The 27,386-nt window shown below is 43.0% G+C and overlaps 1 protein-coding gene and 1 pseudogene across 1 annotated transcript; one reads left to right on the forward strand and one right to left on the reverse strand.

Moving 5' to 3' along the window:
* Nucleotides 1-3,236: 3,236 nt before the first annotated feature.
* Nucleotides 3,237-22,428, forward strand: mbtps1 (membrane-bound transcription factor peptidase, site 1). The gene is made up of 23 exons (XM_076991985.1): nt 3,237-3,378; nt 4,941-5,479; nt 7,703-7,960; nt 9,297-9,515; nt 9,672-9,782; nt 14,223-14,332; nt 14,447-14,563; nt 15,026-15,093; nt 15,227-15,329; nt 15,782-15,933; nt 17,213-17,374; nt 17,668-17,812; nt 18,013-18,201; nt 18,545-18,717; nt 18,971-19,086; nt 19,201-19,357; nt 19,788-19,912; nt 20,408-20,485; nt 20,630-20,770; nt 20,900-21,031; nt 21,160-21,286; nt 21,365-21,495; nt 21,689-22,428. The coding sequence occupies exons 2-23, from the start codon at nt 5,263-5,265 to the stop codon at nt 21,898-21,900; spliced, it is 3,243 nt and encodes a 1,080-aa protein (XP_076848100.1). The 5' UTR covers nt 3,237-3,378; nt 4,941-5,262; the 3' UTR covers nt 21,901-22,428.
* Nucleotides 22,429-23,060: 632 nt separating this feature from the next.
* Nucleotides 23,061-27,191, reverse strand: LOC143493523 (uncharacterized; annotated as a pseudogene).
* Between the last annotated feature and the right edge of the window lie 195 nt (nt 27,192-27,386).

A 27,386-nucleotide genomic window follows, 5' to 3' on the forward strand; every position in this document is an offset into this window, starting at 1 on the left:
TAATTGAATGTGCCAAAAACATTATCTCAAATAAGAAGGTCGTTTTTTTTTTTTTTTTTTTTTAAAGAAACCACTCAGATGAAGTCCAAATCTGTTTATGTAGAATATTGTTGAACTATCAGGTACATGGGAGCTCTTTACAGTGGGTTCTCCAAAAACACTAATATTGCATTTATATAATGTACTTTTATTTAGAAATCCCCATAATGTAGATTCTCCTGTTGTCTTTTTCAGGTGGCCATGAAAAAAAAACAGATATTAATAAACAATGCCGGTAGCTTGCCTCATTATGCAGGGAATAGAGGAGAATAATTCTGAAATTTTAGAACTCTGTACAATGGACTTATTCTTACAGTATATACTTAGTCATAAGTTGTTACAAAAAAGCATTGTATTGTATTACAGCACAACTTTGGGTGTTTCTTTTTTTGAAGATGGCATTTGACAAAAGCATGCATTTAAAAAATATATATCTAGTCTTGATTTAAGAGGTATGTCCATCTTAAGGAATCATGTACCCCATTTATTTATCTGTGAAATTACTGAGGTATATTTGGTGAAGCCTTTTTGCTTCAAAATGACTAAATGATGAAATTCCAAACCACTCTTGTTGTATAAATGATTGGGCTGTTGAAGAATGACTTCTTGTAATTTGCCCATGCCTCCCCCATTTAAGATCTATGTTCTTTGCAACATGAATGTTTTATTTTCCTTATGAATTATCACCAGAAGTGATTTTGGAGTCAGCATTTCTGTATTTTGGGAAGACCACTGTTTTTCTATCTAAAGTAAAATGTCTAGTTGCTTTAGAGAAAGATTTTGCTAGAAATGTATGTTAGTAGTTTGATCTATAGTTGATTTACTAATAAAACAAGTAAAAGGGGAAGTAAAGTTATCCTCTGCCATTTATCATTAGATTCATTTTTCTACAAAAATGTACACAAAGAAATAGTCACTATCATGGAGTCATCAAATACAGAATATGGAGATATAGTTGTGTGTAAACAGCTGAATAAAACAAACTTTCTTGCATTTAATGAAGCCAATCCAACACTGTCTATTCAAAGAAAACGTATGTTTTGCTTGTGTTTGTTTTTATTTTCATGAAGGGTATTATTAGGTAAATTTAATTTACTTCTTCCAGAATAGTGAAACTGCTTTTTTAAAATATCAAATGTCATAAATAATTTTTAATTGTTTCACATTATAAGTCAATTTTATATGCCAGTTTTATTTTCAATAAAATATGGTCTCTGTGTTCCCTAACGTTCAAGAGAAATTTACTTTGTGACCATAGAATAATAACTGCCACACAAGTAGATGAATAACGACAGACAAGTGAAGTTTCACTGCTGAGTGGGCTAGTTCATTTATAATTTAAAAGTAAACGTACAAGTTTCGGTGCATGGAAAAACTTGGACGTTATCTGGAAAAGCCGAAAGTGCGATTCGACTATCATTATCTTAGCTGTGGTTTAGAGTTTAATCCCAGTTTAAGACCCAATTAAACTTGGGTTTTATATAAACAAGACATAATTGCAGTGATTTAAAATCATTCACCTGCCACTAGATGTCACTGTACCTCAGGTTTAACTGTGTTTTAACTGAACCCTGCTAAAGACTAATGAAGTTTAAGGAAAGGTTTTGTAACTAAAGTGTTTTTTCAGTTCATAAATTTAAAAATTCTATTCCTAGGCCTACATACTTTCCACCATAATGTTTTGTAGACTTTGATGAACTGATTTTTATTAAATGCCACGTTGCTTAGTTAAAACTAGGGTGACCAAACGTCCGTATTTCCCGGTACATATCCGTATTTCACGACCGGGACAGGACGTGAAATACAGACGTTTGGTCACCCTAGTTAAAACACTGAAGTACCACACAGCGTCAGGAAAGGCGTTAATCACTGCGGTTTTTATTAAGCTTTCTCATAATGTATTGTTCAGAGAAGCTAAATATGACCTATCACTACTGTTGACTCAAAATTGAAACTGGCAACCCTTCCCCCAAACACACACACACACACACAAAGGAAGCAAATAAATCGCTAGCTAGGCTGAGAAATTACACATTATTTGAAATGACTGTTAACCAGAATGCCCTGCTTACAACGTCTTCAATATGGGGTCTGTGTGCTGTATTAAAACAGGTCCCGGTCAATAGCCGGGATTATGGAGCACGGTACGGTGATATTGCTTGTCCTCTTTGAGCTGGTTCGCAACACCAACGTTCCCAGAAGCGCGAACCGGAACGGGAGCCCGTTCCTTGGTGGAAAAAGGCTAATAGTGAGATAGGAAAAGCATTTCTAAGACGCCTATAGCCAGTTCGTGTGAAGTGGGCCTTCGGACAGGCAACACCACGTACTGACGCGGTTTTATAACCCCCGTTTTTCAAATTGTGCTTTAACACGTCAAATATTCGGGGGTCATGGGAAAGCAATGGCTTTCTATTGCTGTTAGGTTAGGCATGAAGAATAAAATAGACCTTAATTATATGCTGTGATTATAAATTGAGAGACTATTTTACCTTTGTTTTTATATTTAAAAAAATAGACTAAATATATAGGGTGACCTATTTAAATGAAAAGACAGTGTCATGCTGTATATTGACTGACATTTTAAATATATATATATATATATATGTCAATCTATCCTATATATCGTATTATTCTGTGTTTTAGTTGGACCGATCATGACAGCCCACGACAGTAATTTGCTAGTACAGCCGGTTTAACCTAATTTCAGTGGAAGATCAGGTAGACGTGAGTTTGTTTTGACAGAGCAGTCAGGTTTAATTTAACACGCGGCCACGCACCCAGCCGTGCGCTAAAATGAGACTAAACTGCTGGTAACCTATGACAGCGCCCCTGATTGTTTATTATTCATTTTTTGTTATGGTCAAACTATAGCGCCATCCTGTGGTCACAGACAGAAATCGGTTAATATGCAACAGTACCTTTCAGTTGAGAACTGTCAGCGTTTCAGTGCGGGACCCTCAGTACTGTTTTGCCAGACGTAGATTTAACTAAATCCTATATTTAACAGCAATTCAAGTTCAAAACCACACTTAATGCACGTCGAGAAATCGGCCTCTGATGCTCCATCGTCTAGTTTAAAGCCCCTTTTGTAAAACCGAGACGCTCCGGGACCCGTTACTGTACACTCTCGCCTATTGGTTAAAACTTAAGTCACTCATCGCTTTATTCCGTGTATCTCTCGATGATTGGACAATCCCTCTTCTGGTCCCAGACTCTCGAGTTACAGTAGCGAAGCGCACAGACCACTAATGCCAGTTTAGCCCAAGCTACATCAATTTAGCAGCTGCGAGCTAAACTTTATGGCGATAACAAAGACCGTCGGTTCCTTGATCTGAAAGAGTGAGTACCGTCGCCCAGCGATTCTGCATTAGCCGACTGGCCTTTCCCACGGGACACTTGGCCTGAACTGAGGCGATGATGTGTTAGCCGTTAGCTTGGTGTGTCTTCACCAACCACACGGCGGTTACCACACGGAGAGCCGCCGTGTGGCCAAACGGGGTTCCCGAATAACGAAGCGAAATGTCGAAATCAGAAGCCGCTGGCAAGCCGTCTTACCATAGTTCGCTAGCTAACTACGTCTTTTGTAGTTGTAATCAACGCAGCTAACTTTATTTAGCCGGCTAATACAGCACAAATCGCGCTTCCTGATTCTAGCTTACTTAGCTAACCAGCTAAGTTAATAGCTAGCCATATTTGTTTAGTACATTTATATACTGGAGGAAAAAAACCCACAAACATAATGTGTCGGTACGAAGTAGAAATGCGTTTTAAGCGTATTCGACTGAATGTTATAACTATCTAGGTTAACTGTTACTTGGTTTTCTCTAGCCCAGCGTTAGCTCGCTGATTCACACGGCCTTTCACTCGTTGACTCGCAGTCACAACAATACGCGCTTTAGTTGTGTGGTGACAGTTGCTGACTCAGCCCGGTCTGGGCTCCGATATATAGGAAATAAAAGACGAAATGGGCAAAAACCCCAATTCCGTCCATGTACTAACGCAATACACGACCATCGAATGACAGTTGTAAGTTATTCGGTTTGTTTGAGCAGATAATAATCCTGTGTATCTATCCCTTCACAGACACAACAGCAGCCCGATTAGATGCCAGCAGGTTCATTTGTTAAAATGGGTTGATTGTTGCTCAAATTAAATTGATTTGTGTATCTGTTTAAACCTGTTTGAGGTTTTAGTGGCAGCTGGCGACCATTGGTTCGCTCCGGATTTATATATATCTGAAAAGGTTGAAATGATATTATATCTGCAACTAAAATAAACGCCAATAACCAAAACCCAGTTCATATTCAGTTTCAGTAATACGTTCATTATTGGGGATGGCATCTAGATAACACAAACCATTTGTATTTGCTTTAGAGGATGTGAGGTAGTTTGTAACAGCACAATAGACTAAACTTGCCTGAAACTAGTTCAGCTCTTTTTAAGGTGTAATTGAGCACACAGAGTTACTTAGGAAGTCAGATGGCCTCATAACTGGGGGGTCTTACGTTCACGGAAACTAACCTTATGTTAGTAAACACTTTCCTGATGGTGGTGGTTTGTATTGGATTACAAGCATCTTTTAGAATGTCACTAAGAAACAGTTCTTTAGAGTATGAGTTTTTTCTTCTCACAATAAGTAGTTGAAAGTGAATATCAGTTTTGTCCTGGAGACCAACAGTACTGCATTTTTATTAGCCATTATGCAGACATGCGATTCAACAGGAGTAACAAATAGCACATTAGTGGTAATTATCCTTGACCTTTTTGTATTAGAGCCCTTTCCCCTAATTAATTTGCAGTAAGATATGAACAGAATATTTTTCATGCAATTTCAATAATAAGTGATTTTGGACTGGTTCTGAAATAAGGCGTCCCACTAATTTTGTTTTGTGTGTTTACAGTTGGCCGAGGAAGTGGAAGGAGACACTTGTGGTTTTGGAGCTTACTGTTCAGGACTTCTTTATTATCTGCTTTCGTGTCCTCGCTCTGTATGGAACAATGGCCCCTCTCGTTCTCTCTGATCCGTGTCACTGACCACATCAACTGGAACTCCAAAATGGAGAGAAAACGCAGAAAGAAATGAAAATGTAAGCCATGTGTTACTCGGGCTTCGCAGAGTTCCGAATATAAACTGTTCCAAGATTACCAGGACCTTTGCTTTTCTTCAGCCGCATTAATGCAGTGATTTGAGGGGCACCGGCGCGTTTAGGCTCCTTTGGTTGGATGGGTTATAAACTGAACTGCACCATGGCCCCAACGGTGGTGCGACTCTTCCTGGTTGTGGTCCTGCTGGCAGGGCAACTGCCCCTGGCTGGCACCAAGGAAGACCAGGGGACTCCTAACTCATCCTTCTCTTCATTTGCCTCTGATGGATTCTTGAACTCCAACTGCTCACAGGTCACCCTGAAACTGGACTTTTCTTCTAAGGTTGTTGAACATGGTAAGTGCAGTCTTTGCTGTAACTGTATTTATCAAACATTCTGATACAGATCAGAATCAGTTAAAGGGTCGGCATGAGCAGGTGTAAGAACATATGGGTTTGTCATGAGTGGTTGACCAAAAACCATGTTCTAAGCAAGGGACACCAGTTTTCTTTCTTGAAATCTTAGGTTTGTTCTCTGACATGTGCTAATGTCCAGTAGTTCCTGAAGACTTCTGTCAGCCGAGTCAGGGTAATTACATTAAGGTTTAAACCGAACTGAACCATATAAGGCATTATAGAAGAAAATCTGGTGTATGCTTTACCTTAAGACTTACCTCACTTTGTAAGTCAGTCTAGTTAAGATGCCATAAATGTAAGTGTAAAATGTTAAGCAAGCATTCTTACAGAAACAACCAATTTTATTTATAGATTTAATGTTCATACATTTATACCATTGATTTTATTAGATTTTCACCAACTTTATTAAGAAAATATTACGCCTAAAAAAATAAACATAATAAAAACCTTAATTGAAAACCAAGGTTTGTAGTGCTTCCAATTTCAACATTTGGGCACAGAGTCTCACTGTGGTTTGAACAATGCTGTGGAATTTTTAAAGTGAAATTGTTTGTTTTTTGTTGTTTGATTTCATTTTATTCTAGCTTGAAGTCAAATATGTCAGTGAAACAGTCAATTCCTGCCAATTGACACATAATTAACATTTCATGTCACATTTGAATAAGTAGCCTACTTTTAATTATTTTACTTTGTATGTGAATACCAGATCCACAATTGCTGCTGTGTTGAGTTATACTAACTTGTTAACTTACTGCAGTGTGGAGGTTTCTAGGGGCACTTTTCATTGGCTGGAGAACCTCTCCAGGTCGGAATATGCGCACGTTCATTGGTTTATTGTGAAACCCCCATCTGAACTATCCAATACACAGTGACCTTGGACAGTCTCCCTCTCTGTGTGTGTGTGTGTGTGTGTGTGTGTGCTGTTTTGTGTGTGTATAGGGGCAAAGCATAACCTGATGAGTGACCCGATTACTGGGCTGTGAATGTAGTCTTTGTGCTGAATCCTACTGTTTTGTTCATTCACACTTCCTCCACTTGCAGAAGTGTATTATGGGACTGGGAGTTATGGTGGTAAAACACAGAAGAGCTTTTACTTTGCTTTGGCGAGTCTTGGGCGTAAAGCCCAAATGTCACACAATATACAATCATCGCATTTTAGTCCATTATAGTTTTTTGGTAGTTTGTGTGGTTTTCAGAATGCAGAGAGAGTGGTGCCTGTGTAACTTGTTTAAAGTAATTTTGTTAGTGAAGTTCATTGGCACAACAAAAGCATTCTACACAAAGAGAAAAATGTAAATTGCCTGTGGTCTAGATTGCTATTCTGACTCATGCCAGCTATGCACATGTGAACATTTCCATAGCGCATGAGCCACAAAAACAGAACCCACGGAAAGGTGGTCACTTAGCTGGGATTTTGGAAAACAAGAAATGTTGTGCAATCAGTTGCATACACATGTTTAGTTGAATAATATGGGTGTTCCCCACAGCATACCCAGTTATATTGGCACAGAGACTGCTGGATTCCCTCCTGTTAAAGTTTGTGTTGGGCATTTTTTGTGCACTACAGAATGGACTGAAAGATGAGTTGACATTTTATCCATACCCTTTAGACCCTGTAAGGAAGTATCGATGCTCTGATTGTTCATGGTTGCCGAAAGCGATTTGGTTTAGTTTACTTGACTTTAGTTTACTGGGCCCTGTCCCCAGTGTGGGGAGCCACATGCACGCTTACATACCAATCACTAAACGACTTTATTTAACAGGGTGGTGAAAACTGCACAAAAAGGGCATTAGAGGTGCTTAAATGAGGTGATTTGTGAGCGAACTGTCGCTGTAGTTACTGACTTTTGTAGCTTACAGCGACAATGTTATCTTCAAACCCTTCCTCATCACTCAATGTTGTGAATGAGCATGTTTGGGTGAAACAAATGTCCATGTGAAAGAAGTGATGAAAAATGGGAGGGATGTTCCATGACAACAGATGGGAATGAATCTTGCAGACGTGTCAGCCGTAGACCCCGTGCTACTCACTTTTAGCTCGATACAGTAACAGCCAATGCTGCAACATTTCAGTCAATGCTGCATCTAATATATCTGATTGAGTTTAAATCCTCATGCAGGTATGTCTTTAAAGCCCATGTACTTTCTCTCTCTCTCTCTCAGAATACATTGTTGCATTTAATGGCTACTTCACGGCCAAGGCCCGTGGCCACTTCATCAGCAGCGCCCTGCGTGGAGCTGGGGCAGTGAACTGGCGCATCGTTCCCAGGGAGAACCCAGCCAGCGACTACCCCAGTGACTTTGAGGTGGTGCAGATCCGGCAGGATGCCCGCAACAGTCTGCTGAGCCTGCAGGACCACCCCTACATCAAGAGGGTCACGCCGCAGCGCAAGGTCTTCCGCTCCCTCAAACTGCTCACCGGTGAGTGGTGGCCATGCTGCGTTTCTGCTTCACGTATATACATCCCCACACCTAGACTAGAGTTACACCAATGTCTGTCTACACCTACTGTAAAGAGGCTCTGGAATCTCTGATGAGTGATAACCATCCGCCATCCTTCAGACAAGCTGCTGCGTAGCCTCAAGTAGCACCAAGACATCTGTAGCACCAAGACATCTGTATCGAGAGGCTGCGCAAGCCGAGTCCATCAGTCAGCAGAACATTCACTCCTACACCCTCTCTCCCTAGCTCTCATCATCAAGAGCTCGCCGACCTCACTGATCCAGTTAATAGCACCGCCTCACACCGGTGCAGTTGGAGCGCATTGCAGGAGCGATTAAGTGGCCCTCAGTCACCCCTCTCGTCTGTGTCTGATGGATATACGAGGCAGTAATTATCGTTAAAGCACAGGAGGCCGAGGCCGAGAGACTCCGGTGTAATACAGTTCCGGTCCGATGGAGAATTCTCTTTGGCACACGGCTCTGGCGTGGACTTGTTTTGGTTCCTGTTCTCGCCACCTGTGCTGGATTAGGGTGTAGCGCTTTACCTCCACGCTTGACTGCTTTTTACATAAACACCAGCTCATGAGTGGGCGGATGTTGCTCTCCTGCAGTGGCACTCTGGAGCTGTTCAGAAAGACACAACACGGCTTTGAGAAGCACAGCGACAGAAGCGTCTTTGTGCTGAACTGCTTGACTGCAAAGGATCAGTGATGAAGGTGGAGAAATGTTAGTTTGTGATGGTGGCAATGTATGATTGTAGAGGGGTCGGTTAAATGAGAAATACATTTACAAACCCTGCAATTTGCCCAATCACTGCAACAATCTGCAATTAATTTTGGTTTTAACCTTTCAGCTGTGATTATAATTTTGATATATAGTGGTGATTTTGTTTTTCTGACCTACGCCCGTCTTTTGAAATGCAGTTGCAGAGTTCTGGGTTATAGGACAGAAGAAGGTGTCTGTGGGTAGCAACCTGGATGTGAAATGCAGAGCGTCGAGTGTGTGGGAGGATGGATGGAGGTGGTGTAGGGGATCCATTACTCATGCCTAAAGCTCATCCCATCTGGGTGCTTTTCCTGCTCGTGTGTTTTTCCTGCTTGAGTATGTGTAATCACAGGACGTCTGTGATCTGCCTTTCAAGAGACCAGCCTGGCTGTTTTGCTGCATTGTCCTTTCCTTTGTAGGGCTGTGTCAGGTGGATAAATTAATAGCTGTGTGTGTGTGTGTGTGTGTGTGTGTGTGTGTGTGTGTGTGTGTGTGTGTTATTTTAATTATTAAAAAAAAAAACTTCCTCTGCATTTCTTTACTTCTGCCAGTGGGGGGCGATGATGGCTCCTCCTGCAACGACACGCGCTGGATGCAGAAGTGGCAGTCGTGGCAGTCGTCCCGGCCACTGAGGAGGACCAGTCTGTCTCTGGGCTCGGGCTTCTGGCACGCCACAGGGCGTCACTCCAGCCGCCGCCTGCTCAGGGCCATCCCCCGCCATGTGGCCCACATCCTGCAGGCCGACGTCCTCTGGCAAATGGGCCACACCGGTGAGTGTGGGGTTGAGAGGATTCTCTTTCTTTCTCTCTCTTTCTCTCTCTTTCATTATCTCTCTGTGTGTCTCTCTCTCTATCTCTCTATATGCTATTATTTCTTTTGATATTGATATATGGTATCCCGATCTCACATCTCTGATTTCCTAACAGGTTCAGGGGTGAAAGTGGCTGTATTTGACACTGGACTTAGTGAAAAGCATCCACACTTTAAGAATGTTAAAGAGAGGACCAACTGGACCAATGAAAAGACACTGGATGATGGTAAAACGATCATTTTAACTGGTTTTGGTATTGAAAGGTAAAGACTATGGCTAGAGTTTACACATGTTTGCTTCACAGATCTGTATCTGCAAGTATATTAACATACACACATTTTCTTATGGTGCATTTATCATCTCTCAACTAAAAACAAAATGCAGATGTTTGGTTTGCTTTATGTCTGCATGAATTAAGACACTCGTCACATTTCATTTAGGAATAATCATGCTTTGTCAAGTCAAGTCAAATCAAGTGGCTTTTTATTGTCATTACATCTGAGTACAGGTACACAGTGTGATGAAATTTCGTTCCTCCGGAACCATGGTGCAACACAAATCGACAGTACAACAGACAACATAAAGTGCGGCAGGGTAGCAGTTTAGGAATGTGCAAAATCTGCAGCATAGGGCAATCTCACAACAAGACATTACAATAAATACAACAGGCCAGAGACAATTGAGACATGATGGTGTAAAGTCCCGGTACAGTGCAATGTGGTCTAAGTGGTGTCTGAGATGAGTGATATACTGTGTCATATGGAACATACATGAACACAGTGGCTTTGAGGTAGTTATTAGGTCCTGTGGGAGAGCAGCAAATATTTCTGGTGGGGGGTTTCAGTGCAGTCTTTTTGTGCATATGTGGGGTCGGATCAGTGTTGGTGTGTGTCAGTTTGTGCAGTTTAAATACATTTCAAGCCTCTGAACGAATCCTATGTAGATATTGCACATCACACTCTCCATGCAGCAAAAGGTGGCAAACATGAAGGCGGTGCATGCCCTTGTTTTCTATTTGCCTAAGGCCATGCCTCTCTTTTTCTAAAATCATTTGTGATTAGTGCAGAAATGAAATCGTCCCTCTGATCACAGTGATGAAGCAACATCCTCAAAGAACAGCATATGCACACGAGTGCCATGGTTTGTGTTCTACTTAAAAGCATAAATAAAAGAGAACATTAGAAAAGATCAAGAATTCTGAATGTTCATTGTTCTTCTCCTAAACCTTTCATATATGGGATTCAGGTGTTATGTTTTTGAATGGCCACTTTATTAGAGACACCCATGTAGTAGTTGTGTAGTGTTGTGACAGTTGCCACTAGGTGTTCAAATAATTTTGCAGGAGTCTTGGCCCATGTGGACAGAACAGCTTCTCGCAATAGCTGCATATTACATGGCGGTGCTGAAGTGCTCTAAACAGCCCTTTCTAGCTTATTCCAGAAAAGCTCTGTAGGATTAAGTCCTGGGAACTGTGAAGGGCAGGAAATGAGGAAAACTCAAGTTCCTGGAACCAGTTCATTGACTATATGACCCTTGTGGCATGGTGCATTATCCTGCCGAAAGTGCCCTTCTGTTATAGGGTAAACAGTGGCCATGAAGGGATGAACGTGGTTGGTCACAGTGCTTAGGTAGGCCCTGTGGTCCAAACGTCCATCTACAGGTACTGGAGGATGAAGGGGTGCAGATCAACAATTCCTCGCACCATCCGCTAATCCACCAGCCCAAACCGTTGACACCTGTCAAAAGGAGCTCATAGAGTCATGCTGCTTGTGCTCAATTCTGCCCTATCAGCAACAGAAATCTGGATTCCTCTGACCAGTCCATGTTTTAACACTGCACAGTAATCCATTTTTTTAAACTCTCCACTAGAGTGTTACCTTTCTGCAGTAGCACTGAAGCTGGTCATTTGCTGTTATATGCCATTCACGCTAAAGAATGACTTTGATCGTGGTAGGATCTACAATGTTGTATTTGACTGGAATTTATTTGACTTCACTGCCTTATGATGATTCTTGACCTCCTCTTCTGATTCCCCTTTTACTGGATGTTTTTTTTCCTTGATCACTCCATTCTCTGTATACTCTCAACACAATTGCACAAGAATTGGACAAGGTTGGCAGTTATTGAAATCCTGGCCCCAGCTAACGTTGATGACTGCTTTGTTCGGAATTGCTAGATTTTTCCCATTCTAATGTGGATTCATGCTCACACTGATCTAAGGAAGACATGCTCACTTGATTTGGTGATGCACTCTTCTACACACATGTAACTTCCATCAGTGGTGGACAGTAACTAAGTAAATGTAATTCGTTACTGTACTTAAGTAACATTTCCATGTATCTGTACTTTACTCAAGTACTTTTATTTGGTAAGACTTTATACTTTTACTTCACTACATTTCAAAGCGAAAATTTGTACTTTTCACTTCGTTACATTTACAGATACATCTCGTTCCTTTTTCATTTTTAAATCAACGTTTAATAAAATACCGAAAGGTAAAAGTGTACCATGTCACAGACTATAACCAATCAGCGCTCAGTAAGAGATTAAGATTTGTACGCTAAATGGCTGAGTATCTGACATGGCTGCAACAGATGTCTTCCCCCAACACCCCTGGCCTTATTTAGCCGAAGTGTTTGTATTCCTCGAAAAGAAGAATTATTCGTATTCCTCCTCTGCATTCCGAAGAACACATCGCTGTCATCATTTAGGAACTCGCTGTCAAACTTGAAAAAACACATCGAAGTAAGTTCACCATTAGATTAGTAGGTTTATATACCCCTGTTAATTATATCACATTGAAGTACACTACATTTAACAGATGCTTTTATCCAAAGCAGTGTGCTAGTACCCGAATTGCAATCTGTGGAGATGCTAAGCGCCAGTTTAACACAGGAGACTCCCACATCAAATGTTAAAGCCGGGGACACATACACACGAATTTGGCCAAGCGAAGCGAACTTCGCAATTTATTCCTATGAGGGAGGCGAAGGCAAGTAAATATGAGCAAAGCAAAATTATTAAAATTATTATTAAAATTATTATTATCATGGTTGGGGGGCGGGGCGGCGGCATGTGTATAAAATGTTGGCGGGTGGGAGGGGGGGGAGTGGCGGCGAGTGTCAATTGTTGGACACAAATTAAGTATTATGTCGCGAGGTAAATAAACTAGATTTTTTTTCAGTGTGAGAAATCGGATGTATGTGAAGTGTAGTGCGAGTGAAAATGGTCTCTGGTAAAGACAGTCAATGCGTGTGTCTCACGCTCATTGCGTGAGAGTTGGCAACTCTGATTATTATTATATTAATTATTTGGCCAAGTTTAATATTATGAGTTCAGTTGGTTGGGCTGCACACAGTTCTAGTTCTAGGTGCTAGAGCTTCTAGCTTCCCTGTCCCGCCATGTGGTGGACAACATAGAACCTCAGAAAAAGTCCCCCAAGCTAGGTCTGAAGTGGCCGGTTCGAAATCATTGTTCTGTTTGGTGGTGAATTATGTTTTCATATTAAATGGTTTGTCCACTTGTTTACCTTTCTAGTGTGAATTATTAATATGGATAAAGTTTGGAGATGAATGTGAGGAAAATATAGGCTAGTTTTGTGTATTTTGTGTTTGCTAGGCAAATGTAAGGCACTGTTTCCTGTTCACCTGTTGATTGAGTAGGCCTAGGGGTTTTGATGTGACGAAAAAAAAGGTTTTTACTTTTATTTTTAATACTTAAGTATTTTTGAAGGCAGATACTTTTGTACTTCTACTCAAGTAAAAAATTGAGGTGAATACTTTTACTTTTACTTGAGTAATATTCAATGCAAGGTAACTGTACTTTTACTCAAGTACATAATTGGTGTACTTCGTCCACCACTGACTTCCATACAGGGAAGCTCCGATTGTGAAAGGGCAAATGGATCTAATAAAGTGGACTTTTTTCACAAGGATATTCTACATAGCAATCTTTTGCATTATTTATTTATTTTTCTTCAGAAAATACAATGTTTTATTGAGCCGAACCAGTCTTGAGTGCAGTTCTGTAAGTTGACTTTAAAAATTTTGCTGAGCTCGGAAATTCCTTAAATGACCATTTAAGTGATTTTATGTTGCGTTTTACAGCTATGTGCTGAATTCAAAAATCCTGTGCAGTACAAAGTGAAGTAGACCAGACTAGAGTATGATTAAAACTTATTAAAGGGAGAAAAGACCAAGTCACTGGTGTGTTTCCAAGAACTGGAAACGCATACCACTGAGAGCCCAGTCTTGGAGGAATAGGAGACTTCAGACTACAGGGCTTTTGGCTCTGTCCTGACAGGCGTCTGTGATATTTTGGCATCTTTAATGTGTGTGTGCTTCGAGAGAGAGCAACATGTGCCCGCAGACTAAAGAAAATAACTATGGTGTCCATGGAATTCAAATGTCACCTTTCCTGTGCAGAGCTTGAGATGTTGTACGAGCTTTGACATCTTTCAGAGATTTGGGTTGTGTTCCAAAATGTCATAAACACTTCATTTATGGATTGTTGCTCTTATTGTGTACAATAAAGCAAACAAAAAGAGTGTTGATATTTCAGTTTAGCTTTTGAAAAGGTAATTGTGCATGCTTAACAGGAAATGAATTCCAAAGAGAACTTGCTTTTGTCACGTGTTCTTTTCCCTCTATTGTTTGGTCTCTTTAAGGTTTGGGTCATGGCACCTTTGTGGCTGGAGTCATAGCCAGCATGAGGGAATGTCAGGGTTTCGCCCCTGACTCTGAGCTACACATCTTCAGAGTGTTCACCAACAACCAGGTTTATACACACTCACTATACATTTGTCCTTTATCTTTAGATAGCCGTAGCTTGTAAATCCCCAAATGAATGTTTAAAATTAATTAATGTTTAAAATCGATGCGCACTTCTCAGGTGTCCTACACATCTTGGTTTCTGGATGCCTTTAATTATGCCATCTTGAAGAAGATTGATGTGTTAAACCTCAGCATTGGAGGTCCAGATTTCATGGACCATCCGTTTGTCGATAAGGTACATTAATCTCATTATTATTGCTGGTTTCAGAGAACCCAAAGACTGGATGTCACCTTTAAAGATTTTACTGCATTCTCCTGTGTGTTTTCATCTTTTGGTTACACAACCATATCCTATCAATATTTTATTACCATAATTTTTTTTATTATTATTTTATTCTGTGGCTATTTCTAGGACAGACCCTAAAGCTAGACATACATGCGGTTGATAGGTTGTGCATATCTGATCTGAGTGCAGATAATCACAACTTTATCATATTAACCGAACATTGTGACACATTCAGGAAATGACACGGTGCACGATACCTTATCATACCAACATGACATTTACACAAGAATGCCTCCATTAGCTCAACGTGCTGAAGGTCCTAGAGAATTAAACCCTCAATGATTGATAGACACTGTTTGCTATTGTGTAAAGTAATGGATGAACATTAATCCTTACCTGGATTTACTCCAGGTCTGGGAGCTCACAGCAAACAGGGTGATCATGGTGTCTGCCATTGGAAACGATGGTCCTCTCTATGGGTGAGTGCTGAAACCATACACATGGATTATTTGATATCCTGATTATCTGTTAGTCAAGCAAAGATGAGTTGTATGCCAAGGTGTGTGTGTGTGTGTGTGTGTGTGTGTGTGTGTGTGTACGTTCGTGTTACAGCACTCTGAACAACCCAGCCGATCAGATGGATGTGATAGGGGTCGGAGGGATTGATTTTGAGGACAATATCGCCAGGTTCTCCTCAAGGGGAATGACGACATGGGTATGTCCTGTATCTTAGCAACACTGTGGGCCTCTCCTGAAGGTGTGTGAAGGGTCTTGTCTGTGCATGCCATGAAGTTTTAGCTGACCTTAAAGGGCAGATATTTCCTGCTTCGTATCTGAAGCGTAGAACAGGTGCTGGATCTGGCGTTGGAGCCTGTTCCCTCCAGTAATGGTTCATAGATAGCAAACAGATCATTTGTGTCTGGAGGCAAGATGCAATGAAGCGTACCATAGCTGGTGCTATCATATAGGTTATAGCAGTGCTGTCTATGCTGCCTTTAAATTGCATTCATAGTAATCCTACTGTGTCTTGTTATATTGTCGATTGAAAATGATATTGGGCTTATGGGCTTACAATTCTAATCCAACTCCATTAAACTAAATGTTATTTTCTGCCTGTATGACTTTTGCTTCTCTCTCTCTCTCTCTCTCTCTCTCTCTCTCTCTCAGGAGCTGCCAGGGGGTTATGGCAGGGTGAAGCCTGACATCGTGACCTATGGCTCTGGCGTGCGTGGGTCTGGCATGAAGGAGGGCTGTCGTTCTCTCTCGGGCACCAGTGTGGCCTCACCTGTCGTGGCTGGCGCGGTCACACTGCTCGCCAGGTGACACACACCAACACAAAGTGTTCCCACCGCTTATTTGTCACCATTAGTCATCTTTGGAATGGACAGTGTTGATGAAAGGAAAGGTGGTCAGATGCAAGTTGCAAGGCCCCGCCTCCTATGCCCCCTTGTATCGGAATACGGGGGCAGTATTTTGAGACGGGGGGCAGATAGGAGTCTTTAGGAGGAGGGTTGTTATGGCTGCTTCTGGCCCTCGCTGTCCTCTGTGCTGACATGTTGTGTTGGTGTTGAAGCCAGCCTTCAGTGCACTGTCTGGAGATAACCACCCAAAGGGCTCAGGGTCACACTGCACATGTAGGCTGCCAGACATGCTTTCTGTTCTTTTGTCAGGTCTTTTGTGCTCTCTTGGTTCTTCTTCTATTGAGTTAAAAAATGAAAAAGAAGAGGAAAAAAAAGACGTTTCGGTTCTTGGCGAAACGGGTGACTTCTTTTAACCATTGTATTTTACGTGAACATACATATGCATCTGAGATTCTGTGTGAAATATTTCTAAAATTGTAGAAATAATGTATTGTAATAAATTTGTACAAGCTACAGCCCTGGATTAGCTTATTGAAGCATGTTTGAAGCTGGAGCAGAATAAAAAAAAAAAAACGTGGACAGGCCGTGCGTCCCCAAAGGCTGTGTTGAAAGCCCATGCCCTGGTTAATTAAGAAGAGAAGCCATAAAAGGGAGGCTGGCTGAGTTCTAGAGTTACAGTGTAGAATGCCTGATAAAAGCCCATAACTGTCTGGGGAGAGAGCTGGACCGGAGCAGGAGGCAGACGGCTCGTCTCCACGTGGCCTTCTGCTCCTTTTGTTCCCAGGGATGCCTGCGCAACCCAGTCGTCGACAGATTTCCTCAGAGGAGCAGAAGTCAGAAAGAACAAGGACAGAGTAAATGAACAGAATCAATCTCGTCAGCCTTCGGGAGAAAGACGGGACGCTTATCCTGTTGCTCCTCTCCTGTGCAGGTCAACCACCGGATTGGCCTGCACAGGTCCGATGGCTTTTCAACCCCATATCTCCACTTTCTTTCTTCGTCTCATTTCTTGGTTCTCGGATGAACTTGACCTCTGCCTACCAGCCTTTCTTTATTACTGGATAGTTCGTGTCTCAGGCCTCTTCCATCAAGTTCTTTTTCTACTTAAATAGTGTCTGTGTTCATCAAATGAGGTCAATAGGACTGTTGTATTTTATACTCATTTCTGATTGTTGATTTGAGGTTTTTCTATCTGTTCTTCTCTTCCTCCGTCTCCCTCTCCCTCCGCCTTTCTCAGTACGGTGATGAACAGAGAGCTGGTCAACCCAGCCAGCATGAAGCAGGCTCTTATCGCATCAGCACGCAGACTTCCTGGAGTTAACATGTTCGAACAGGGCCACGGAAAGCTAGACCTGCTTCGAGCCTACCAGATCCTCTATAGCTACCGACCCCAGGCCAGGTGAGATATGCATGTGAAGCCTGTTCTGTTCAGACAGCAGAGCAACCCTCCCTTTTCCCCTCCCCCCGCCACGTCTACCAACTAAGCCATTAATGTTTATTTAAATGTCTACAACACCACCATTCCAGGATGCCATTTAATCATGTTCTTGGACTCGGTGTTCAGTCTTGACTCTGGCTCATTAACTTTGCATTTCACCTCGGTGCCATGCATGATCTTTGGTTTCGTACCTCTAAACCTGGCCCTCTGCTGGCCTTCTGTCTGATCCTGTGTCTGATGGCTCTTGTCTGCAGTCTCAGTCCCAGCTACATCGATCTGACCGAGTGCCCCTACATGTGGCCCTACTGCTCCCAGCCCATCTACTACGGTGGCATGCCAACTATAGTCAATGTCACCATCCTCAATGGCATGGGGGTGACTGGCAGGATTGTGGACAAGGTAAGAAACTGCTCTTTGCATGTAAACCAGTGTTGAGGTCCTTAAGTAATCTTGAGTATTGATTATGGTATCACCCAGTGTGTAGATTGTTATTACTAAGTATTTATTTATTTATTTGTTTTAGTTTAGTTATGTAGCCTGTTAAATCTCAGTAGCTGTTTCTCAGGCTCACTAACTCCACACCTGTCTTCCCTCTCCAGCCAATCTGGCAACCCTACCTGCCCCAGAATGGAGACCACATCGATGTAGCTGTGTCCTACTCCCCTGTGCTGTGGCCCTGGGCTGGCTACCTGGCCGTGTCCATCTCCGTGGCCAAGAAGGCAGCGTCGTGGGAGGGGATCGCCCAGGGTCACGTTATGCTCACTGTAGCCTCCCCCGCAGAGAATGATGTGAGTGATGGTAGAAATGCTTCTTACTCTTCCTAGCAGCTCTTCTGAAATCTCCTGGAAGATCGATTAAGATCAGTCTTTCTCTTTGTAAATGGAGAGGTCTGTTAGTACCATTGTTGGAATGAATATATGTCGGGGTGGGCTGGCATATGTATGTATGTGTACATCGATAACCCCAATAAATGGATGTTGCTAGATTTGAAAGATTTGAATGTTTTAAGTTTCCATAAAAAAGACAGTAGTATGAACTATTTGCTATTTATTCTGTGATTATACATGACTTTGACAGATGTACAAGTTGTCCAGTGATGTATTCACCTAAATGTAGAATGTCAATGTGTAGTCCGCAGTAGGAGCCGAAATGACCTCCACGGTGAAGCTCCCGGTGAAGGTGAAGATTGTGCCGACTCCTCCACGCAGCAAGAGGGTGCTGTGGGACCAGTACCACAACCTGCGCTACCCGCCTGGCTATTTCCCCCGAGACAACCTGCGCATGAAGAATGACCCACTTGACTGGTACCTTCATGCATCTGTGTGACTGGTGTTTATTACTAATTGTGAATTACTTAAAGGAACCTTAAGGTTAGTGCTGCCTTTATACAACACGTTTTCATTGTAAGTCAGTGGAGGGTGTAATTTTGTAAAAAGGCAAGATTAACCATTTTTCTTTAAACTCCCATTGTCTTTCTATCTTTAGAGGGCTGAGAAGGGGTAAACAGACACGCACTCATTTGTTTATTTATTCATTCATCTGTGCTCATTTCTAAAGGAATGGCGATCACATCCACACCAACTTCAGAGATATGTACCAGCATCTCAGGAGTATGGGCTACTTTATTGAAGTTCTGGGCTCTCCCATCACGTGTTTCGATGCCAGTCAGTACGGTACGTCTGAAGACGACCCTTCTGGCTTCTGAGCTGTTCTTCGGCGAGCAGTGGCATGGGTCTCTTCCCTGTGTACCGGCTGAGTAAGGAATGCTTTGCATGTTTGAAATGCAGGGACTCTGTTGATGGTGGACAGTGAGGAAGAGTACTTCCCAGAGGAGATCAGCAAACTGCGGAGGGATATCGATAACGGCCTGTCCCTCATCATCTTCAGCGACTGGTACAATACTTCGGTCATGAGGAAGGTCAAGTTCTACGACGAGAACACCAGGTATGACCGCCTGCCTTTTGTCATTTGTCTTTCTTTGAGAAGCTGCTGATGACATTACTGCTAATTGAACTGTAACCCAGCCTCTGCTAAGAAAACTATCAAAGAAATTGCATAGCAAAATCTGCGTTATTCATTAGCTGAATATCAACGTGTTAATTGAATCATTTCTAAAGGTTATCCAGATGTTCCTTGATAACTTTGACCATTTTTCATTTCTTTTAAAACATTTGAAAATTCCTTCCATCAATAGTTTTATAGCACTCCGTAATATCAGCCCTTTTAATTACCTGATTTAGCATTTACCATAAAAATATCTTACCAAATGATATCATGATTTTGTAGTTTTTGGGTCTATTCAGAAAAGGCACTTGTGAAGCCTTCTGAAATCTGTTTATAGTAGTGTTCAAGATGCTTGCCTTTGCATTCATAGGCAGTGGTGGATGCCAGACACAGGAGGGGCCAATATACCAGCTCTGAACGACCTCATCTCAGTCTGGGGAATGGCCTTCAGTGATGGACTGTTTGAAGGAGACTTCACCATGGCAGACCATGACAGTACGTTTTTACTCGTACTACACGTTTTATCTCTCTCCATTATTATTTTGATCACATGGACCAGTTTTCTGAACATGGATTAGGCCCAGTCCTTGACTAAATTGCGGTGATTGGTGAATCACCATTGGAAGTTTTAATTGGTGTCATCTCAGTCTGGGGGAAAAGGTCCTAAAAAGAACCAGCGCTGACAGACACTCTTAATTTTTGGTGAGAATTTATTTGAGATGCTACACTGAAATAAAACCAAAAACTGTCAATTAAAGCAGCCCAAAATGGTGCCATTCTGAAATGCAAATGGATACTATTTCAGGCACAGTTAGGTTCCAGGTTTAAGTCAGTTATAGTCTGCAGAGAGTGTTTAAAGGAATGTGACTAAGGGAACCATTAGTTTATTTCAGAGATATGTGCAGGTGTGTTCTGTTCCATCATAGCATATATTCTCTCTCTCTCTCTCTCTCTCTCCTTCTTTCTTTCTCGCTCTCTCTCTCTCATTAGTGTACTATGCCTCAGGCTGTAGCATTGCTCGTTTTCCAGAGGATGGCATTGTTATTGCACAAACCTTAAAGGATCAAGGTAACCAGCAACCACTCTTGCTGCACACCTCATTACTGTTGCTATGGATATATATGCTTTCTCCCTCTCGTTTGTGCATCTCTAAACACACAGACACACAAACGGACAACCTGCACCTTGCTTCTGCTTTTCTTCCTATTCCAGGACTAGAAGTCCTGAAACAAGAGACTGCAGTTGTGGACAACATTCCCGTGCTGGGACTATACCAAACACCTTCCGAAGGTGGAGGTCGCATCGCACTGTATGGAGATTCCAACTGCATAGATGACAGTCACAGACAGAAAGGTATAGACACATTTTCTTGTAGGATGTGGAAGTCAATCATACTGTGTCTTTGAATCCTTAATCGATAAGGCAGTTTCACGCTGGCATTCAAATTCTTGATTCGACTGTGTTGTGGTTGTGCGTCTGTAGACTGCTTCTGGCTGTTGGATGCCCTGCTGCAGTACACGTCATACAGCGTGACTCCACCGAGCCTTCTCCACTCTCAGAGCAAAGTGTCATTCCCTACATGCACTGACAGGCCACTACCAGAGAGGCTGGAGGGTACGGTGGCTGACTCCAGTGCTGGGGATTCTCTTCACATGGAAACTATACCAACATAACATAGCTAAATCAGACAATACAGTATTCCTGTAAGCCATGTTAATTGAACCTCCCTTTCATTCTTGTAGGTAATCACCTTTACCGCTACTCCAAGGTGCTAGAGGCCCACCTGGGTTTTCCTAAACCTCGCCCTCTACCTGCCTGCCCTCACCTGTCCTGGGCCAAACCGCAGCCGCTCAACGAGACTGCACCCAGGTCAGTGCCCATGCCACTCCACTCCCAGAGCTTAACCGATAGGAATGGACTCACCTGGTCTCACTGTTCTCTCTGCAGTAACCTCTGGAAGCACCAAAAGCTGCTCTCTGTAGACATGGACAAGGTGGCACTGCCCAATATGAAGGCATATCGGCCTCAAGTACGACCCCTGTCGCCTGGGGAGAGAGGAGCCTGGGATATTCCTGGAGGTGAGCGGGTGGGCCTGTCCGTGTCCATCTTGTGTCAGGCCTTCTGTCTGCAACACTCAACCTTGCTGGGCTTGTAGGCTATGCAGCTTTTGACTTGGGTTGAACAGTTATTGTCATTTATTTTACTACCTCAAACAAAGCTGACAATGGATTGTGAGTCACTGAGATTTTGTGTGTGTGTGTGTGTTCTCAGGTATAATGCCAGGCCGTTATAATCAGGAGGTGGGTCAGACCATCCCCGTGTTTGCCTTCCTGGGCGCTATGGTCGTGCTGTCCTTCTTCGTGGTGCAGCTGACCAAGTCCAGGAACAAGCCGAAGCGCAGAAAACCCCGCATCAAACGGCCCCTCTACCTCCAGCAGCAGCAACAGCAGCTGCCCCACATGGGCAAAACCCCCAGTGTGTGACCGCCTCACACAGACACCTAGACACACCTGGACTCTCAGACGGTGTGTTTGTGTGTCATTTCTTGGACAAATGAAGTGCCATCTGGCGCACTGTGCTTATGAAACTGCCATCCCCATGAACACCGCCCCCTCCCCACATCTTGGGGTTCGCCTATGGAGCCGTTCATTCCAATGACCAAAATTGTGTACTTTTTTTTTTTTTTTTTTTTTAAGAAAGTTTATTTATTGACCATGTTCATTTGAGAATTTGACCATTTCTTTCTAAGTCGACTTGGACAACCAAGAAAAATGTAATACACAGACATTTAGCATTTTGGACCTTTCTAAACTTTTTCCACACCTCACTTTTTGTATTTCCAGACAAAATTTGGGTTCAAGTCATTTTGTTCTTTGTGTCCTGTTATTGTTTTTTTTATAGAATGTGCTTGTACTGATAATTTTGTAAATAGCCATTATGATTTTTACCTTTGCTGGTGGGGTAGCACCAACAATGCTAAGTATAAATCTGTCCTCTGTGATGAAGCAGTACACCTGCCTCTGCCTTTTAATTTCATCTGAGTGTCTCTCATGCAGGCTGATAGGGACAGATTTAACATCATCCATTTGAGAATTTCTGAAAATAAATATAGCTCTGAAGGTGGTGGAAAAGTGGTGATAAATTAGCTGAACTCTAAGAAGTATCTGTTTTTGCCTCGTGTTTAGTGTAGCACTTGAGTCATGCAGGCTGTGTTGCCAGGGTAGTGGGAGTGCTATATTACACGAGTGCTTGTCACCTCTGATGCCTAGAGCTGTTGACTCCCTTTGCATGAGGTCTGTTTTTTGCAGTTTAGAAACTAGTTTTAGTTTGCCTTTAGTTCCATCATTTAATCTGAGCTTGTAGTGAGTCCTGGATTTGCTTGTTTTTGTGTCGCACTGTCAGAAGCATTCTCTTCGAGCTCTGCCCCGCCAAATTGTAGTCACTAATGGGAGAAAGAAAAATGCCCATGCTACACAGGGGTGAATAGCAAGTGAGCAGTCATTTTGTGTGTTGGTGTCTTTTGGAAGCCATGACGTCACTGTATTATGTCTGCAAACATGTAGTCATGTAGAGAGTCATGTAACTGAAAAGCCAGTTTGAAATGTACATTTGATGTGTAATGTTTGGTTTAAGGTTGATTTATGTTCTAAGCTTTAAGACCTTCTTGGAGGATGGTTTAATTGAGGGGGACGTCCAAGGCCAAAGGACAACTCCAGGTGAGATCAACATGTTTGTAACATACATCTGCTGATGCAACCTGGACACATAATCAGTGATGTTACCTGGGGTCACAGAGTGTTTTGGGTCTTTCAATATCATACACTCTCACCCAGGCGACCCAGCCGGGGTTGATCAGACCCCAGCTTGTGTCCAGGTAGCGCTACCCCACCCATGGGTCTCCTTATCCACAACCATCTTGGGGCAACCTCTGCTGCCTCAGTGGCCTCCTTGATGGCTTTTCGTTTGTTGGCTCCTGTGATGCCCAAGATGTTATTGTCTTGCAAAGTATCTGGCCCGCGAACCCTCTGCATCCCACCTCAATGGGCACACACTGTGCTCTCCACCCGTTATTCAGGCACTCCTCCACTAGTTCAGGATACTTTGCCCTTTTCCTCTTGTTGGCCTCCTCAATATGGTCCTCCCAGGGTATGGTGAGTTCTAGGAGAACGATATGCTTTGAGGACCTTGAGAGAAGCAGCATGTCAGGTCGCAGTGCTGTAGTTGCGACTATTTCTGGGAACTTCAGTTGCTTCCCCTAGTCAACTTTCAACTCCCAGTCTTGAGCTGTTGATAATAGGCCTGAGGGGTGAGGCTACCCTGGCAGCTGATACTTGGTTTTTCTCCAGTCTGGACAAAAGTGATGGTGGTCTTCACTTGGCAGCGGCGCCTGCACTGGACAATTCCACAGCTGATCGCTTTCAGGACTTGATTGTGGCGCCAGCGGTAGCGCCCCTCGGCCAGGGCTTTTGGACAGCAGCTGAGGATGTGTTCTAGGATTCCCCTCTTCAGGCAAACCTTGCAGGCTGGTGACTCCTCCAATCCCCAGCTAAACAGGTTGGATGGGCTTGGTAAAACATAGACAGCCTGAATCAAGAATAGTATGCAGTGGGGTTCTGTTGTCCACAGCTCCGCCCAAGAGATTTTGCAGTCGATTGTGTGCTCCCACCTTGTCCAGGCTCCCTGCTGTCTCATTCCAACCATTGCTTGCCCGCTCCTCCTCTACTGATGCCCGCACCTCCTTTTGCACCAGTAATCTCCTCTCCTTGCCTTGCACCTTATCATATTGAGATGCTGTTATGCTTCCCAGGCCAGATCTTCCCTGAGCCACTATTCCGATCATCGCCTTGTGCTGTATCCATGACTCTGCTGCATCTGCAGCCTCTACTGCCCTCCATTTCCGCCCTGTCCTCACTTCAATCCCAGCCTGGGAGACCTTTGGGTCCTCTGACTCCCTGTAATGCAGCACCTACCTGACATGACATACTTTGAACTTCTCGTTCAGGCTGCTGATGGGAAGCTATAGCTAGTTGTTCCGGCCATAAAGGGCAATGTTGCTCAGGCTTCGAGGAAGACCCAGCCACTTCTCTCAAAGCTCTCAATGGTGGAGACTGGAATTTCGTAAATCAGGAGCGGCCAAAGAATCCGTGGGAGGATACCATGTTGGTAAATCCAGGCCATAAATTTACTAGGTAGGCCTGATTTATCCACTGCAGTTAGCCATGATTCCAGCTCAAGCTTGGTTGAATGGATGGCAGTCAAACACCTTCCCCAGGCTCTTCACTGGTTTCTCTGTTATTGATGGTATCACAGAAGTGCCAAGTGCGAAGCGGAACTTGTTTGTAACTTTCCCTTTCTTCAGTACCAAGGATCTGGACTTAGCTGGCTTGAAGCACAATCGCGCCCAGGTGGTCATCTCCTCCAGGCTTTTCAGGATCCACCTGCTTCCTGGGACATGTGGCATTGTCACCATCAGATCATCCATAAAGGCCCTTTGGGCGGCTGGTGTATGCCGGACTTGGTTAGGGGACCTCTACACTGGGCTTCTGATAACTTCACCAGCATGTTCATGGCGAGTGCAAATAATTAGGGGTGGGACTCGATGAAAAACAATTATCTAATTAATTAGAAGTTTTGTAATTAAAATGCAATTAATTTTGATTAATTAATCACATTTCAATATTTAACATGAGAAATATTAATTTAAGTTTGAATGATGAATGAATCAATGAGTATAAGCATAAACTTCAACATCTTGTTTAGTTTTCCACCAGTCTACTACACATACCAATAGATGAGTGCAGAAAACAGCAGTTTTCAGAACACTGGAAATGCTGACCAAAAATGTTGTTTAATTTGGGGAGTTTTGCTCAAGATATTGGAAGAATATGAAAAACTGAAGTAAATGAGAATATGTTTTTAATACCATTTTAGATGGTAGACTTTTTCTTTAATTTCCCAGGCCTCTGCCACAGCCATAAAGTCCTCTGCACAGGCATCTTCATAGTGCCTAGAAGTGGTCTTCTGCATGCTCAAAGCAAATGACTGGATCTTCCATTCATCATCTATAATATGAGCTGTCACACCAAGAAAATTCTTGTTGCTAACAGGTCCAGTGATCCCCAGTCACAGCCACATTTGTGGCGCTCTTCACAATAACCTGTTTTACTTCCCTTTTCTCATACAGCTGCTGGATATTCTTCGACATTGTCTTTCTGGGCGGTAGTTCATAACTTGCATCAGCTGACGCAATATGCAGCACTTCTTATAAGCCTTTATCTTCAACCACAGAGAGCGGTCTACAGTCCACAGCAATCCATCTTGCCAGTGAATTGGTCAATTTGTCTGACGTGGACTTTGACATTCTGTTTGTTAATCTGAACCCCGACATGGTTGAGTGTTGACTGGCAACACTGTTTGCTTGTACTAGGAATACATTTAGCAGCCAAGTTATCATTACTGACCTGCGCGTTAGCCCCAACATGTTTTGCGTTGAGGTGGTAACGAAGGGTGGAAGTGCTCCTGTGATAAGCAAACTCCTTCCTGCATAAAGTGCAAATAACACTATTTTTGTTTGCTTCCATCTGGAAGTTTCTTATATTTGTGTGTCATGCGTTAAATGCTTAAAAATGCATAATCTTTTTTTAGTTTGTTATTTTCTCTGTAATTAATTAATCTAAATTAATGCGGTAAATTCCCACCCCTACAAATAATATCACTGAAATTGTGCATTCAGTGATGATCCCCTTCTCTGATGTTATGGACCCAGCAGAGACTCTCAGACTGAAACTCTTGTAGTTCAGAATGAGGTCTCTAAACTTGACTGGGCCTCTTCAACCAATTTATGGGGTATGGACCCATATGCATTTGTCAGATGCACAGCACTACCAGGTCCCCATTGTTCTCCCAAGCTTCCCTGATCAGCTGTGTGACCACGCTAGTGTGCTCCAGACACCCAGGCACCTTCGGGATTCCTCCTTTCTGGACTGCTGTATCGAGGTAGGAGTTCTTCAGGTGGTAGTTGGTTAGTCGTCTAGTCACGATGCTGAAGAAAATCTTTCCCTCAACACTGAGCAGCGAGATGGTTCTAAACTGGTCGATAACCTTTGACTCCTCCTCCTTAGGAATCCACACCCCTTCTGCAAACCTCCACTGCTGTGTAACTTTTCCTCTTCTCCATATGACTTTCAGGATGTTCCAGAGCCTATGGAGTAGCTTTGGGCAGTTCTTGTACACTCTGTATGTTACACCACTAGGTCCTGAGACTGAGCCCGCTCTGGCCTTCTTGATCACATCCTGGATCTCCTTCCAGCTGGGCTCCTTCCCGTCAAAGTCCCAAACTGGTTTCGGTGGACTGATCAGGTGTTTGCAATGGTCTAGATCCTGTTCCCTGGATCTGTCACAGATGGTGTCTTTGAGGTGGCAATCAATCTCAGCATTTGAACACGTAAGCTGTCCACTCCATTTTTTTTTCCAAGCATCTGCTTTGTAAATCCAAAGGAATTAGCTATAAAGGCTGCCAGCTTCCTGGCCCTTTCTTTCCTCCTACTCCTGTGCCATTCTGCCCTCCTCAGTCATGAGCTTCTTGCGAAGGGTGTTGCGCAGCTCTTCTTTCCTCATCTGCTGCCTCCTTGAACCTTCTCCTCAGGCTCTTCAACTCTTGCCAAAGCTGATGGATCTTGTTAGCCCTGTTCTTTATATATGGGAGGTTCTTTGCCGCCTTCTTTTACTCCAGTCCAAATCTCTCAGCTGCTAGGCTGATGATTATAGTTGTCATCGACTGGAGGCATCGATCATCACCACCCTTGGCTATAGCTTTCAAGATGGAATTGGCATCTTCGTCAAATTGGTGCCACTCCTTAACCTTGCTCACTTGGGGCCATTTTACCCATTGCTGTTCTGATGTTCTGCATGGGTTCGGGTCTTGTATCACTCGTGCATACTGGGCACTGTGGTTTGGTTCTGGGCCTAG

The sequence above is a fragment of the Brachyhypopomus gauderio genome, chromosome 2 (assembly GCF_052324685.1).
Source record: "Brachyhypopomus gauderio isolate BG-103 chromosome 2, BGAUD_0.2, whole genome shotgun sequence".
NCBI lineage: Eukaryota > Metazoa > Chordata > Actinopteri > Gymnotiformes > Hypopomidae > Brachyhypopomus > Brachyhypopomus gauderio.

Coding starts and splice junctions, on each gene's coding strand:
- mbtps1 (XM_076991985.1), top strand. CDS start 5,263: ATGGGTTATAAACTGAACTGCACCATGGCCCCAACGGTGGTGCGACTC. Junction 7,961..9,296: donor CTCCCTCAAACTGCTCACCG/GTGAGTGGTGGC, acceptor TACTTCTGCCAG/TGGGGGGCGATGATGGCTCC. Junction 14,333..14,446: donor GAGTGTTCACCAACAACCAG/GTTTATACACAC, acceptor CGCACTTCTCAG/GTGTCCTACACATCTTGGTT.